The sequence below is a fragment of the Hemitrygon akajei genome, chromosome 9, assembly GCF_048418815.1.
Source record: "Hemitrygon akajei chromosome 9, sHemAka1.3, whole genome shotgun sequence".
NCBI lineage: Eukaryota > Metazoa > Chordata > Chondrichthyes > Myliobatiformes > Dasyatidae > Hemitrygon > Hemitrygon akajei.
Genome location: NC_133132.1, coordinates 138,505,217 through 138,522,324, shown reverse-complemented (window position 1 = coordinate 138,522,324; position 17,108 = coordinate 138,505,217). Strand labels below are relative to the sequence as shown.

The window sequence follows — 17,108 nt, the reverse complement described above, 5'->3', positions numbered from 1 at the left end:
GTGCTCAAACTAAAGCAGCTAGAAGCAGAAGAGAGAGAGAAACAGAGGAACTATGAATTGGAGCTGGACAGGCGGAAACAAGAGCGAAGAACTCAAGGGGGAGAGAAAGAGGGGTTTGATATTAGTCGGGCGTTGAGGTTGGTCCCCCCGTTCGAGGAGACGGATGTTGATAGTTATTTCTTGCTCTTTGAAAAGGTGGCAGAGAATCAGCAGTGGCCCAGAGAGCAATGGGTGGCGTTGTTACAAAGTGTGTTACGAGGAAAAGCACAGCGGGTATATGCCGCGCTGCCCACAGAAAGGGACGGGAATTATGATCAAGTAAAGGAGGCCATTCTCCGAGGTTACGAGTTAGTACATGAGGCGTATAGACAAAGGTTCCGAAATTTAAAAAGAGGGTGGAATCAAACGTATACCGAGCTAGCCCATGAGAAGGGTGTGCTCTTGAATCGTTGGTGCACAGCTGAAAAGGTGGCCGAGGACTATGGGCGTCTCAGGGAGCTAGTTTTGATTGAGGAATTTAAAAGTTGCGTTCCGGAAGAGATCCGAATGTATTTAAGTGAGAGGACGAATCAGTCCATCTCAGAGATGGCTAGGCTCGCAGATGAATATGCCCTAACCCACAAGACAAAGTTTTCCTCGCCACAAAGTTACCCGAGAGACCGTCGGAATGGTAGGGACAGTCCGCCGGCTAAGGGAGAGACTCCACCGGGAGCTAGCACAAAAAGTGAGGATAACAGACAGGAAACCTGGAGATCTCCTGGTTTAAACTGTTTTAATTGTGGAAAGGTGGGACATATTGCATCAAAGTGCTTTGCTCTGAGAAAGGAGCCAGAGAGGGAGAGAGCAGCGACCCCTATCGGGCGTGCAGTGGTAATCAGGACGTTGACAAGAGGGCCCCAGGTAGATGGAGTACCGGAGGGGCGGGAGACATTTAGTTCCGAAGGAACCGTGTCTTTGAGGGAAGGGGACCCCCCCATCCCTGTACGAATTTGGAGAGACACGGGGGCGGAACTATCGTTAATTAGCCGTAATGTGTTAAATTTCGGCCCTCGGACGGGGGAGGTTGCCCTGAGAGGAATCGGGAACCAGATCACGGTCGTGCCTTTGCATAGGGTCTTTCTCGATTGCGAGTTGGTGTCGGGACCTGTGGAGCTAGGAGTCCTGCCGGAGTTACCGGGGGAGGGCGTGGACCTCCTGTTGGGTAATGACCTCGCGGGTGGGAAGATGGGAACCGCCCTGATAGTTGAGGCCCCGCCCATGGAGTCCCCGAGCTATCGCGCATGCGCGGTCACTCGCAGCCTGTCGAGAGCGGCGACTGGGACCGCGCGCAGTTTGAAATTGGCCCAGACGTTTTTACCGACCCTACACCACGAGGGTTCAGAGGGTGGTAAAACGGAAGGTAGTAAAGTAAAATGGGGTAAGGGTAAGGAGATAGCCCTCCCCTTAGTGAAGAGAAAGGTCCTAGAGGTAGGAAATAAAGATGAGAAACGGATAAAGCTGTTAAAACGTCCAGAGTTGGACGTGGTTGATCTGTCTGGTTTGGCAGAATTGTTTGGAGAAGTTGAGAGTCCTAAAGATGTTCTCGATGGTCCCGAGAGTGAAATGAGGGCAGTCTTAGAGGAGAAGGGTACCCTTGCCGTGGAGAAGTCAGCTGAAATGGCCGAGGAGGTTGTTTCAGCTCGCAGGGTTGCGCCTTCCCCAACGGGGGGCTGCCTAGAGAGTAACTGGAAGGATCGGGGGATGTTAGAATTTGAAAAAGGTACGGGTATTGAAAGCCTGGAAGGGGCCAATGTCCCGTTTGAGTGTGTCCAAGATGGGGGCGCACGTGGTGCTGAACCTGGTAACAGAGCTCAGCGGAAGTCTGAGGTGTTTGATTCAGGGGGACGGGGCGGCCGTCCTCGTGAGTCAGATAGACCTGGTTCGGGGAAAAAGGGGTTAACCTTGGGAAGTGTGAGTTCCCAGAGGGTTGTACAGAAGGGGGTCTTCAGAGTTAATGTGGAGTTTACGAATGGGGAGATAACTGTTGTTGTGGAGGGAGACGGGAAATCTGTAATTCCCAAATCAAAGGAAGAAAATTTAATGTCTGGATTGATGTCAGAAGCAGCAACCAGGCTGCAGAGACAATGGCTTGGTAACACGGTGCCTGCGAATCAATTACAGGTTGATTTGGAATGTAAAGGTGCCCCACACGCTATTGTTATTCAAGAGGGTGCTGTGAAAAGGCAGAATTTGAAATGCTGTCTGAACAAAGCGAGATCGCTTGCGGATCTTAAATTGGAAACTAATAGCATGACGGGTCCTGAAGAGAAAAACGACAAATGGCCTAAAATTAAGGAATTGGGTGGTCTAAGTTTGGAACACGCTGATAAAATAACTCCTATGAAAGGAGCGGGCGAAAGCTTATTTCGCCAGGGTGCCCAAGATCGCCACGAGGGAATTAACCGAAAAAAAGGCGAGGGTTAATGGGGGCGCGATTTTTAAAATAGCAGAAGCCGGTTTTAAGGGATTTTGACAAAGTATGTGAATAATAAAGACAACACCCATGGAAGCTTGACTGTTAAGTTTGAAAGTAGCATAAAAATTTGTCTTTTGCATGAACCTTTGTAGATGTATGTAAGCTAAGATCACACCTCCTTAGTTATGTTGCCGAAGAAAGCAAATAAATAAGGTGGTTATTGAGCTGAAGTTTGATGCTACCAGGCGTTAGTAGGGCACATGAGGTTAAGGTATTAAAGAAAAGGGGCACTGTACTTGTTAACTGTTTAGATGCTGACTTGAATGTATAACTGTATTACTCTGTAGTGAAAAGAAAAGCAGCTGTATTGTATTAGATTCAAAATTTCTGTAAGACTGTACCACTCTGGGTTTTAACCGCTGGTAAAAACCTTTTTAAGAGGGGAGGTGTTATGATACCAGCCCCCTCCTTTGTGAGAATTGCAAGAGCCCTAGTGAAAGGGGGGTCAATGACCCAAGAGAGAGAGAGAGAGAGACAGGCTGAATGGACACAGGAAATGGAAAGACATTCCACTGGGACAAAAGCTGGTGACTGTGGCATTGTTCTCAGGAGACACCTGGGAACTGCAGACGTGCCAACTCGCAGGGACATTGTAAAGCCCTCGGGCAAAGTGGGCTGGTTGAGAGAGAGATTGCATCACCTGCAACCTGATTGACACCTGAGATCCCGTGAGGCAGTATAAAGAAGGGTCTGAAAGAGGACGACCCTCAGACGCACCAAGGAGACACCAAGAAGCACGATAACGCTTCCCGTGGGAACGGGAAGCCATTTTGAAATAAGCCACGTGCGTTAAATTCCGAATGCGGGGTTTGTGGCTGGAACCAACGGAAGATCGCTTTTAACTAACAACGGGGAAGATCGCTCCCCTGATTCCACGGAGGTGTTGGGCAAGTTTTTCCGTTTTATCTCTCTCTCTCTCCAACACGTGAAACCAAAAGCCTGCAGACTTCAGAGTGACTCTTTATATTTCCAATTGGACTCAGTATTATATACCCTAGACAACGAAAGAGCTTATTTCTGATTGATTATGGTTACACCGGTGTTTAGATTGAGTTTTGACGATTTGAATGTTTTGTATGAACCATACGTTTGTGCCCTTATTGAATAAAACGTTTGAAAATAGTAGCATCCGACTCAGCTGATCCATCTATCTTTGCTGGTAAGTTACCTGGTTACGGGGTTTTCGTAACACCTGCAACAGCGTTCTGTGTAGATGTGCTGAACAGTGGGAATGGCTTTGCTTGTGATGGTCTGGGCTATATCCATTACTCCTTTAGGAATTTCTGTTCCAAGGCACTGGTGTTTCCGTACCCGTTGTGATGCACCTGGTCAATATACGTTCCACCACACATCCACAGAAATTTGTCAAAGGTTTAGATGTCCATGAGACCATAAGATATAGAAGCAGAAGTAGGCCATTCAGCCCATCAAGTCTGCTCCACCATTCAATCCTGGGCTGATCTAATTCTTCCAGTCATCCTCACTCCCCTGCCTTCTCCCCGTACCCTTTGATGCCCTGATTAATCAAGAACCTATCTATATCTGCCTTAAATGCACCCAATAACTTAGCGTCCACAGCTGCTCGTGGCAACAAATTCCACAGATTTACCATTCTTTTACTAAAGTAATTTCTCCGCATCTCTATTCGAAAAGGACATCCTTCAATATCTGAAGTTGTGCCCTCTTGTCCTAGGCTCCCCTACCATGGGAAATAACTTTGCCATATCTAATCAGTTCAGGACTTTTAACATTTGGCATGTTTCTATGAGATCACCACTCATTCTCCTGAACTCCAGGGAATACAGCCCAAGAGCTCCCAGATGTTCCTCATATGGTAGTCGTTTTATTCCTGGAATCATTCTCGTGAATATTCTCTGAACCCTTTCCAATGTCAGTATATCCTTTCTAAAATAAGGAGCCCAAAACTGCACACTGTACTCCAAGTGTGGTCTCACGAGTGCCTTAAAGAGCCTCAACATCACATCCCTGCTTTAATATTCTATACCTCTAGAAATGAATGCCAGCATTGCATTCACCTTCTTCACAACCAACTCAACTTGGAGGTTAACCTTTAGGGTATCCTGCAAAAGGACTCCGAAGTCCCTTTGCATCTCTGCATCTTGAATTCTCTCCCCATCTAAATAATAGTCTGCCTGTTTATTTCTTCCACCAAAGTGCATGACCATACACTTTGTATTTCATTGTATTTCATTTGCCACTTCTTTGCCCATTCCCTAAACTATCTAAGTCTCTCTGCAGGCTCTCTGTTTCCTCAACACTACCCGCTCCTCCACCTATCTTTGTAACATCGGCAAATTTAGCCACAAATCCATTAATCCCAAATTCCAAATCATTGACATACATCGTAAAAAGCAGTCGTCCCAACACTGACCCCCGTGGAACTCCACTGGTAACAGGCAGGCAGCCAGCCAGAATAAGATCCCTTTATTCCCACTCTGTTTTCTGCTGATCAGCCAATGCACCACCCACGCTACTAACTCCCCTGTAATTCCATGGGCTCTTGCTAAGCAGCCTCATGTGTGGCACCTTGTTGATGGCCTTTTGAAAATCCCAGATACACCATGTCTACTGCATCTCCTTTGTCTATTGCGTTTGTAATTTCCCCAAAGAATTGCTGTAAGTTAGTCTGGCATGATTTTCCTTTCAGGAAACCATGCTGGCTTTGTCTTATCTTGTCATGTGCTTCCAGGTATTCCATAATCTCATTCCTAACAATCGATTCCAACAACTTCCTAACCACTGATGTCAGGCTAACAGGTCTATAGTTTCCTTTCTGCTGCTTCCCACTCTTCTTAAATAGCAGAGTAACATTTGCAATTTTCCAGTCTTCCAGTACAATTGCAGAATCTATCAATTCTTGAAAGATCATTGTTAATGCCTCCACATCTCTCCAGCTACTTCCTTCAGAACTCAAGGGTGCATTACATCAGGTCCAGGAGATTTATCTGCTCTCAGACCATTAAACTTCCTGAGCACCTTCTCAGTTGTAATTTTCATTGCACATACTTCACTTCCCTGACACTCTCGAATGTCCGGTATACTGCAGACATCTTTCACTGTGAAGACTGATGCAAAATATGCATTCAGTTCCTCTGCCATCTCTGTGTCTCTCATTTCAATATCTCCAGCGTCATTTTCTATTGGTCCTATATCTACCCTCAACTCTCTTTTACCCTTTATATACTTAAAAAAGCTTTTAGTATCTTCTTTGATATTAGTCGCCAGTTTCATTTCATAATTCATCTTTTCCTTCCTAATGACCTTCTTAGTTTCCTTCTGCAAATTTTTAAAAGCTTCCCACTCCTCTGTTTTCCCACTAGCTTTGGCTTCCTTGTATGTCCTCTCTTTTGCTTTTATTTTGGCTCTGACTTCACTTGTCAGCCACGGTAGTGTCCTTCTTCCTTTCGAAAATTTCTTCTTATTTAGTATATATGTGTCTTGCACTTCCCTCATTTTTCACAGAAACTCCAGCCATTGCTGCTCTGCTCTCTTTCTTGCTAGTGTCTCTTTACAGTCAACCTTTGCCAGTTCCCCTCTCATGCCATTGTAATTTCCTTTATTCTACTGAAATACTGACACATTAGAATTTAGTCTCTCCTTCTCAAATTTCAATGTGAACTCAATCATATTGTGATCACTGTTCCCTCAGGGTTCCTTAGCCTTAAGCTCTTATTACCTCCGGATCATTGCACAACACCCAGTCCAGCACAGCTAATCCCCTAGTGCGCTCAACAACAAGCTGGTCTAAAAAGCCAACCCTTAAACAGTCTACAAATTCTCTCTCTTGAGGTCCAGTACTGGCCTGGTTTTTCCAATCCACTTTCATGTTACAATCTCCAACAATTATCATAGGAGTAGTCATAGGGGATTCCATAGTGAGTGGAACAGACAGGAGGTTCGGTCAGCCTGACAGAAATACCCGCATGGTGTGTTGCCTCCCAGGTGCCAGGGTACGGGATGTCTCAGATCAGGTGCAGAGTATTCTGAAGGGAGAGGGTGAACAGCCAGAAGTCTTGATACATGTTGGTACCAATGACATAGGTAGAAAAAGGGAGGAGGTCCTGAAGAGAGAATTCAGGGAGTTGTGTCAGAAGCTGAAAAGCAGGACCTCCAGGGTAGTGATCTCAGGATTGCTGCCTGTACCACGTGCTAACAAGCGCAAGAATAGCATGATCAAGCATATTAATATGTGGCTGAGAGACTGGTGTAGGGGGCAGGGATTTGGGTTTCTGGAGCATTGGAGCATCTTCTAGGGGAGGTACAACCTGTATAAAAAGGATGTGTTACACCTGAACCCAAAGGGGTCCAATATCCTAGCAGGCAGGTTTAATAGAGCTGTTAGGGAGGGTTCAAACTAATTTGGCAGGGGGTATGGGAACCAGAGTGATAGGGCTGAGGAGGGGGAAAACAGAAATAAATCAAAGATAGCGTGCAACAGAGATGATAGAAAGGATAGGCAGGAGATGAGGCATAATCACAGCCAGTGGGATGAGTTGCAGTGTAATAGAAGTGTGGTGCAGCTAGAATAGAAAGCAACAAATACTGGACTGAGAATGTTGTATTTGAATGCATGCAGCATAAGAAGTAAAATGGATGATCTTGAAATTCAGCTACAGATTGGCAAGTGTGACGTTGTGGCCATCTCTGAAACTTGGCCAAAGAATGGCTGCCATTGGAAGTTGAATGTCCAAGGATATACAGTGTATTGGAAAGCTAGGTTAGTAGGCAGAGGGGGGTGGTGTGGTCCTGTATAAGAAATAATATTAAATCATTAGAAAGGGACGACATAGGATCGAAAGGTGTAGAGTTTCTATGGGTTGAGAAATGACAAGGGTAAAAGGAACCTGATGGTGGTTGTATACAGGCCTCCAAACAGCAGCTGGGATGTGGATTACAGATTACACCAGGAGATAGAAAAGGCATGTCATGTCATGCTGAACCTTTGCAAATTTCTAAGGATGTAGAGGCGTTGTAGTACTTTTTCGTAATGGCATGTACGTGCTGGACCCAGGACAGATCCTCTGAAGTAATAACACCAAAGAACTTAAAGTTCCTGGCCCTCTCCACCTCTGATCCCCCAATGAAGACTGGCTCATGGTTTCCTCCTCACGAAGGCAATAATCAGCTCCTTGGTCTTGAAGACATTGAAAATCTAGCTGAGTTGTGCCACAGCAACAACTTCTCACTCAATCTCCTTCCTACCTACTAATTTGTTACCACCTTTGATTCGGCCAATGACAGTCAGCAAACCTGCGTATGGTATTGGAGGTGTGCTTAGTTTCATAGACGTATGTATAAAGTGAGTAGAGCAGGGGCTAAGCACGCAGTCCTGTAGTGCACCTAGGCTGATGAGCATTGTGAGGGAGATGTTGTTGGCAATCTGAACTGACTGGGGTTTGCAAGTAAGGAAATCGAGGATCCAATTGCACAAAGAGTAATTGAGGACGTGGTCTTGAAGCTTATTGATTAGTTTTGAGGTGATGGTAGTATTGAATACCGAGCTGTGGTTGATGAAGAACATCCAAATATATGCATCTTTGCTATCCAGATGTTGCAGGGTTCAATAAAGAGCCAATGAAATGACATCTGCTGTGGACCTGTTGTCAAGGGCTCTGTTTTATCCTAGCTTCTTAAGCTTTACATTTTTCCTTGTTATTCTTGACTAAATTCATCACCTCCCTAGACATCCAATGTTCTCTTTCCTTGCTGCACTTGTCCTTCCTCCTGGAGGTTACCTGTCCTGTGCTCTGTGCAGTCGGTCGTTAAACACTCTCCACATGTGGACTTGCTGAAAACAGCTGTTCCTTAGTAATTCTCCCTAGTTCCTGCCTCATGCTCTCGTGATCTGCCCTGACTCAGTTTAATACTCTCTAGCAAGGTCCATACTTAACCTCATCTAGAGCTCTCTCAAAATCTAAGCAATTGTGGTCGTTATTCCCTGACCGCTCATGCACTGAAAACTCAACACCAGATTCACAGTGCCGCCGTTCCTCTTGTTGGACCATCTATATGTTGATTTAAGAAACCCTCCTGGATGTCCCTAACAAATTCTGCTCTATCTTAAGCTACTCGCACTAAGAAGACTCCAGTTTATATCAGGGAAGTTGAAGTACCCCATGCCAGCTCTACTGTTATTACACCTTTCCTTAATCTGCCTGCATATTTGTTCTTCAGCTTCCCAGCTTTACCTGTGATGGACTGGGCCATATCCATTACTAAGCTAAAATCAAGCCAAAAAAGGCAAACCTCATCATCATCAATGTTTTGAAGCCAATTTGTCAATATTTTTTCCTTCTATACTTTTATATTGACATGTACCTCACGGTTCTCTGAGGCAGAGTGCAATGTTTTTGCTACATTTAAAGGTGCGACTCATTAGTTGAAGATGTTGCTGATGCAATGTAGCTGAACTGAAGGTAAACAGGAAGATATTGCCAACAATTTCTTGATTGGGTGATCACACCAATAACCATATAATGTCATGGAATGTGTTTGGATCAGATTGAATTTCAACCCATTAAGATGACAATGCATCAACTGGGATTAAATATACCCAGGAACATTTTTTTCTCTTGGATAACATTTTGCATCTGGTGAATGCAAGCCAAGCGTGCACCTTCAGCTGAAGCGAAATCTGAGAGCTTACCAATTGAACCAGCAGTCTATTTTTGATACATGAAGTAGTTAGAAGAAAGTTCATTTACTCTTTTAAAAATCTTAGTATACTTAGATGGGCATACCAAACACCTGAATGAAAATTGTGCTGAAAATAGTCGTATCTGTGATGCAAGAAACAGTAAATATTTCAAACAATTTTCTCTCCGTAGATCCTGCTTTCCTTGCTGAGTTTGCTTGTAAAGCATTTTTGAATTTTAGTTCAGATTTTCAATATTTGTAGAAATTATATTTTAACTTTTTGTTTTGACGTGCTGCACCTAATCATGAAGTATGGTTTGCCTTTATCTTCAAAACGCAACAGTGTAGAGATGGAACTGAAGAAAGAAGCTGCAGAATTGGAAAGATTGGATGGTGCAGATTGTTTTGGAGGGATAGGGTGAGACAGTCTTTTGGGAGAACAGCACAGTGAAGTGAGTTCTTCAGTTTGAGTGTGTTCTGGGATCAGTCGTGACATCTAGTGCCAACTACGTCAATCTGTATGCTTTTCTTGTGACCATGTGAGATTCTCACAGGTGGCCTGGTTTGTTCCCATCTCAAGATGTGAGGTTTGGTGGGTAAATTTGCCCAAGTGTGCAGATGAGGAGAAGAATCTGAGAGGATTGCTGTAAGTGTGGAAGGAATGGGATTCAAGGAACATTAGTGGTGGAATTAGAAATGGAGTTGATGGGCCAAAGTGACCTCCTCTTTTGTCATATGGAAATACGAACTGAAAAGGGCCTGTTGTTGGGGAAAGAGGGGGCATTTATTTTACTGGTTGTTAAACTTTTGTAAAACTTTTAAGCTTTGAGACGCTTTTTTGAACTCTGTAGAATGTGTTAAATAATATTTTTTAAATATTTAACGATTGCACCTTGTACCATGTGCCAAATTATCCGGAACTAATGTTCAGTTTCTTTATTTTCAGAAAAAAATTACTTTAAATATGTTTTTGGATACAATGATGGGCGACCCTCCTCCACAGTGCCTGGTCTGGCTACCACTTATGCATCGACTTGCCAATGTGGAAAATGGTAGGTTATGGCAATGAAACAGAAGCTCTTCCTGCCAAACAGGTCTGTGTTTTTACCTGAGGGATTGTAGTGGTTATGAAGTTGGCATCTTGCTGCCAATTTGTCAAGGGAAATGAATGCTAGCCTCGCTCGAGTTCAAAGTTCAAAGTAACTTTGTTATCAAAGTACGTACTGTATACTGTATGTCACTATATACTTCCCTGAGATTAATTTCCTTACAGGCATTCACCTACAGTAGAACAAAGAGATACTGTAGGATCAATGAAAAACTGCAAAGAAGGCGGACTGTACAAATACAGATCGATAAATAGTACTGAGAACGTGTTGTAGAGTCACCCACACCCTCTAAATGAACCCGTTTTTAAAAACAAGGCTCCAAAATTGTTTTCTGGCCATTTGACAGCACAATGATTCACATGCACAATTCTAGCGATGTTGACTGTAAAATTAGGTCAAAAAGATACTGCTCTCTCAATTAATTTATTATATTCTCTTAAGCATACCGTAATAAGTGATTTCAGAGAGCGTAATATCTATGTAGCCTATGTTTTCCTTTTTGAGTGGTCCCAAGATAAATTGAACAATATGATTTTAGAAGTTGGGGGCAAGTCTGATCCCATGCTTCCTCAAGTCTGTTTGCCATTTCATAAAATCAAAGCTGATTTAATCGTGATTTCAAGTCCGCATTCCTGTCTGTTCCTGGTAATCTTTCACTCCCTTGCTTATCAAGTGTTTGTCTGTGTTCCACCACCCTTTGAAGAAGGGAGTTCCAAACACTCTCAACTCTTTTGAGAAGGAAACATTTTGCGTCATCTCTTTCTTAAGTGGGTGACCCCCTTTTAAATGGTGAAACTAGTTCTAATTTCCCACAAGAGGAAAGCTCTTTCACATTCATTCTGTCACGATTCCTAACAATCTTGCATCTTTCTATCGAATCACCTCTTAATCATCTAAATATGGGTTTTTCCTCATAGATTTTTCCTGACTATTTTTCCTCATAGGACACCCCTTCCCTTTGCGATGTCAGTTATCTAACTTTGAACTTCAAATGCATTGCCATACTTTGTTAAATGAGGAACCCCATACTCAACCAATGTGGTTGTTGCTACACTCTGTCCAGCCGCCTCATTATTTTACGTACATGTCAAATTTCCCATCAGCCTCCTCCAAAGGAAACAATTCTAGCTTTTGTAATCCATCCTTCTGTGTCTCTCATTCCAGGAAACATTCTTTTAAATCTTTCTAGGATCTTCTCCAATGCCCTCATGTAGAATTCAATTAAGAAAATTTGCGGACTCCCTAAAAATAGTAGTCCAACAATCCGTGCAGCAGAGGCCATACCAAAATAATGGTGCAAGCATAAGAAAAAGACATACATGGTTGCAAATTGATTAATGCAAAAACAATTGTGCATGCTTTTTTAAAATGTTATTCTGTTTACCCTAAATAAGAATAGACTAAAAAGAAATGCAAATCTTTATTAAAATAATTTAGTAACTACTGAAGTTCATGGCACTAGTTAGCAATTGAAATTCTTCTCTTCTGCAATGGGATTTGATTCTCATTGGCAAACATTTCATTCTGTTCACTTTGTAGAGTAATTAATTCCAAAGTGTGACAACTGTTGAAATGCAGATTGAGCTTCAAAGAGTTGAATGGGCCTTGTGGCCTTCATTTAGGCACTTTTATTGAAGTCATCAGTGCTGCATGCAAGTAGTATTGGAATAAGACCATAAGACTAAGGAGCAGAATTAGGCCATTCAACCGGTCAAGTCTGCTCCACCATTCCATCATGGCTGATTTATTATCTATCTCAACCACATTCTCACTGCATCCTTTGATACCCTGACTAATCAGGAACGTATCAACCTCCACTTTAAATATACTGAATGACTTGACCTCCACAGCTGCCTGTGACAATGAATTCCATAGTCTCTGGCTAAAGAAATTCCTCCTCTTCTCTATTCTAAATGGACATACCTCTTTTCTGAGGCTGTGCCCTTTGGTCCTAGACTCACCCATTATTGGAAACATTCTCCCTTCATCTACTCTATCCAGACCTTTAAATATTTGATTTGTTTAATGAACTCCCCCTTCATTCTTCTAAACTCCAGCAGGTACATGCCCAGAGCCATTAAATGCTCTTCATAGATTAATTTTTTAATCAAACAAGCTGTAAGTTAACAGCTGTAACAATTTTTAAGTGTAGACCATCTTGAGAATCCCTACGCTTGATAAGAAGGCTCCCAGAGTGAATGACTGAAAAGTAATTTTGCAGTACAATTTGGATGTGATGTAATTTATTTCCCTTTCTCTGTAGTATTCCATCCAGTGGAGTGCTCATATTGTCGCAGTGAGAGTATGATGGGTTTCCGCTACCGTTGTCAGCAGTGCCACAACTACCAGCTTTGTCAGACTTGCTTTTGGCGGGGCTATGCCAGTGGCTCCCATAGCAATCAACATCAAATGAAAGAACACTCCTCCTGGGTGAGTAACAGAATCCTATTTGTAAAAGTACATCTTATAGTGCAATTAATTAGTTTTAATTTTCAGTATCTAAGTAGGAAAGATGTACACATTAATTTTCCCACACAGTGGCTATCCCTTGTTTTTCTTTTCATTGTATTTTTGTTCTGTGTTAGCAGATTTAAGAGATTTATTTCCTGTAGCCCAGCTTTTTTTCATGATCCTTGAGTTGTATTACTTTTCAGTTGAATATACTGAATTAGTTTCCTAATTTGCAAATTTCGTAACAGTCAATACCAATTCAGTAGTTTCAAGGAAGTTGTGATCTATTTTAATTTAGTTGTATTGGTCCACAGGCACCCACTTAATCATTTAAAATGTGGAATTTCTCAAGACTCTTATAGTCCCCCACAAACTCTTGAGTCGCGTCAAATTAAGTCCTCCCTTAGCCCAAGTTAGTTGGTGGACAATATTTAAAAATAGGAGAATAGGAGTCTCAAAATCAATCCCTGATGTTTTCCCCTGAAATAATTTTGCAGTCACTCCCTTCCCCCCCCCAGCCTTTTTTTTTCGAGTATTGTATTTGACCAAATTTTTATTTGATGACTAGTTAGCCCAGCTATTCTTCATCAATGAGAAGTTCCCTATATTCTTACTGGAAATTTGTCATTTAAAGTAAAATTGGATAGGTATATGGACAGGAAAGGAATGGAGGGTTACGGACTGAGTGCAGGTCGGTGGGACTAGGTGAGAGTAAGCGTCCGGCACGGACTAGAAGGGCCGACATGGCCTGTTTCCATGCTGTAATTGTTATATAGTTATATGGTTATAAATTCAGTTTATAAGATAACTTTAGTTTATCTACTGTTTCCAGTAATTTTTAATTAAGCATTTGTGGAACTTGGTTCTGCAATTGTGAAATTACTTGTGTTACTATATTTTAGTTGGATTAATAAAAGTTTGCAAATTTCGCCATTTTTATGAAGCAATTATTTTACATTTCTCTATTAACTTGAGGAAAACTACAAACATTTATAACATTACTTGTACCTGATTGGATTGATTCCTGAAATATCAGGGCTGTTTGTGAAAAGTGTTTTAATGAAGTGTCTATATTCTCTGCAGTTTAATGGGAGATGATATTCTTATGCTTCATGGTGTAAAAGGAAGCTGTTTGGTCCATCTAGTGTTTGCAAACTTTCAGTGCAATTCCTTCACTTGTATTCCCTCAGTTACCCCCTATAATGTAGTCTTTTCCATGTCCCCTTCACCTGTCTATCAGCTGTGCTTGGGTTAGTTAACAGTGGCCTCTAAGCTGCTAAAGAGCAGATCTTTGGGATGTGGAAGGAAATCGGAGCTTCTGGGGAAAACTGCACAAAGGGAGAACATGCAACCTCCACATCAATAGCATCAGATGTCAGATTCCAAACTGGATTACAGGAGCTGTAAAATAGCAGTGTTACCTGCTCTGTCTTCATTGTACACTGTACTATAGACAATAGACAATAGGTGCAGGAGTAGGCCATTCGAGCCAGCACTGCCATTCAATGTGATCGTGGCTGATCATCCACAATCAGTACTTCATTCCTGCCTTCTCCCCATATCCCTTGACTCCTCTATCTTTAAGAGCTCTATCTAACTCTTTCTTGAAAGCATCCAGAGAATTGGCCTCCACTGCCTTCTGAGGCAGAGCATTCCACAGATCCACAGCTCTCTGGGTGAAAAGGTTAAAAATACTATCCTGAATTAAATATTTACCATTTTTAGAGCCCAGCATCCTGTTCCACTTAACAATGTGTTTGCTATATAACTTGCCAACATTCTGAGAAGTTACACCCTGGCTCACTAAATGAAGCTGTCACCTAATCAACAACATCCCATGGAGACAAGTACTCTTAGGTTTTGTGAGACTACTTGTCTCAACAGCCCCTCAAATCCCCTCCAAGTCTCCTACCCTTTTCCTTAATATTAAGCCTTCTGATTATGGATGCCTCTGCTAGGGGATAAAATGTCTCATTTTCTTGGCCCCTCATAATTTTCTGTATCTCAATCTGGACTCCCCTTGACCTTCCTGGCTCCAAAAAGAACTAACCAGGCCCATCCAGTCTGTCTTCCGCTGAATTTCTCCCTGCGAATCTCTGTACTCCCTGTGAATTTCTCCCTGCGAATCTCTGTACTCCTTGTGAATTTCTCCCTGTGAATTTCTCCCTGCGAATCTCTGTACTCCTTGTGAATTTCTCCCTGTGAATCTCTGTTCTCCCTGTGAATTTCTCCCTGTGAATCTCTGTTCTCCCTGTGAATTTCTCCCTGCAAATCTATGTACTCCCTGTGAATTTCTCCCTGCGTCTCTTTGTACTCCCTGTGAATTTCTGGTGTAAACGCATCCTCCTTCTAGTGTGACAACCAGAAATGTGCACAGTATTACAGCTGTGGCTCAAAATGTCTTGAACGATATTGCTAAAACTTCCTTTCTCTTACATTTTCTGCCTCAGCAAATGAAGGTAGTTTCCCATATACTTTCTTCACTACTGCTGCTGGCACTTACAGACACCCTTAGATGTGAAGACAAAGGTTGTTCAACAGCTGCTTCAGTCTCGAAAGAAATAACCTTTCCATTGCTATTCGGCGCTAAAGCCCACTGTCATTCTTCTCATTACTGTATTGCAATGCCTTGCCTCTTCATTTCTGCTCTGTATTTCTAAACTAATGTGAAAGTTTTTTAATTACTGTGGAAAGAATGTTTTTGATTGGTTCCCTTCTGCAAAATACGGTGCAAAGCAGGAAATCGTGATTGAGATCTCCAATATTTAATCGTGCTCCCTTGTGTGTAACCAGTAGTTGCAGAGTCAGGAATCTTGCATTTCAGAATTTGTGCATTTTACTAATGTCTTTTCTTCCAATTGAGGATTTTACGCTGAGCCTACTCCCAACCCTTCTAAGGAATGTTGTCAGGAAATAGTTTCTCTGTTCATTCAGTGTAATAATCTTTTACTTCTGGCAGGAGATATTTTCTTTCAAGTTCAAAGTAAATTTATTATCGAAGTACATACATGTCACCATATACAACCCTGAGGTTTGTTTTCTTGTGGGCCTACTCAATAATTCCAGCAACCGTAAATGAAAGACCACACCAATAGGGCAGATAACCAGTGTGCAAAAGATACCAAACTGTGCAAATACAAAATGAAAGAATAATAAAATACAAACTCATAAATGAAATCTCGCCTTACAAGCCCAACCCAGATTTCATGTCAGAATACTACAAATTAAATTATGACTGTTCAGATCAACAGACAGGACAATTCATATTAACCATCTGGATATAATAATACAAGCAAGAACAACTTATTTAATGGATTTAACTATTCCCAACATACAACTTACTGAAATCAATAAGTGAAAAACACCAGAAATATATTGAATTAAAAGAGGGAATTGAAAAACTTCAGAACATGAACAGGGTACACATTGTCCCAGTAGTAGTATCTACAACTGCTGTCATCTCAGAATCACTACACAATAGCTTTCTCATCATCCTACAATGTGCTTGTAGGTTAACTAACGACTATGTATTACGCCATGTATAGGTTGATGTTGGGGGAAAGGAAGAATGCACTTGATAGATATTTGTGAGTGATAATACGTTGGATGGGTACTGGGAAATGGAGAGATGGAATGGAAAGAATGGAATTGTTCTCTTGGGAGCTGCAATGGACATGATAGAATGCGTGTCCTCTTCCTTGTTTAAGTAAGATCGTCCTGTCAGAACACTAAAGAGGGAACTTGCCTTTGCATGTCACATTCTAGATAATCACGATTACTTCAAGTGCTTCATGAATGTTATTCTTTAAGCTAATTGGGAAAGACGCAAGTACAATAATGACAGTGATAATTTGGAAACAAATCTCATTTTGAAAAGGAGAATATAATAATTGGGAAATAAAATGAGCAATAGTTTTGTCAAAATGAATTTGAGAACATCATCGGCAAATGAACGTTTGCAAAATAAGATCTGAAGGAAAGCAAACTTGGAAACAAGTGGACAATGTGGAAATTTAACAATGTTAATAATATGGATGCACTTAACTACCATGTGTTACTTCATGTATAGGTTGATGGTGGGGGAAAGGAAGAGTACAATTGATAGACATTTGTGAGTGATAATACATTGGAATCTGTACTGGGAAAGGGAGAGGTGGTGTGGAAAGAATGGTATTGTTCCCTTATGGACTGTGGAGAAAAACAAGTTTATGATATAAGGCAGATGGCATACTTACTGATTTTATTTTTACATTAAAAATATATATATTTATGGGTCCCAGCCCGAAATGTCGACTGTTTACTCTTTTCCGTTGATGCTGCATGAAACAGACACAGACAGATACATGCATACCACCTCGACCAGATGTTGCATCTGT

The 17,108-nt window shown here is 41.9% G+C and overlaps 1 protein-coding gene across 17 annotated transcripts in view; it reads left to right on the top strand.

Moving 5' to 3' along the window:
• The window catches only part of LOC140733570 (dystrobrevin beta), a 494,877-nt gene that overhangs the window by 224,083 nt on the left and 253,686 nt on the right, over positions 1-17,108 (top strand). For all 17 annotated transcript variants that reach the window (XM_073057088.1, XM_073057083.1, XM_073057081.1 and 14 more), the window contains exons 8-9: positions 10,119-10,224; positions 12,545-12,711. In XM_073057088.1, coding sequence (XP_072913189.1) covers positions 10,119-10,224; positions 12,545-12,711 — 273 coding nt within the window. The remainder of the gene's footprint in view (positions 1-10,118; positions 10,225-12,544; positions 12,712-17,108) is intronic.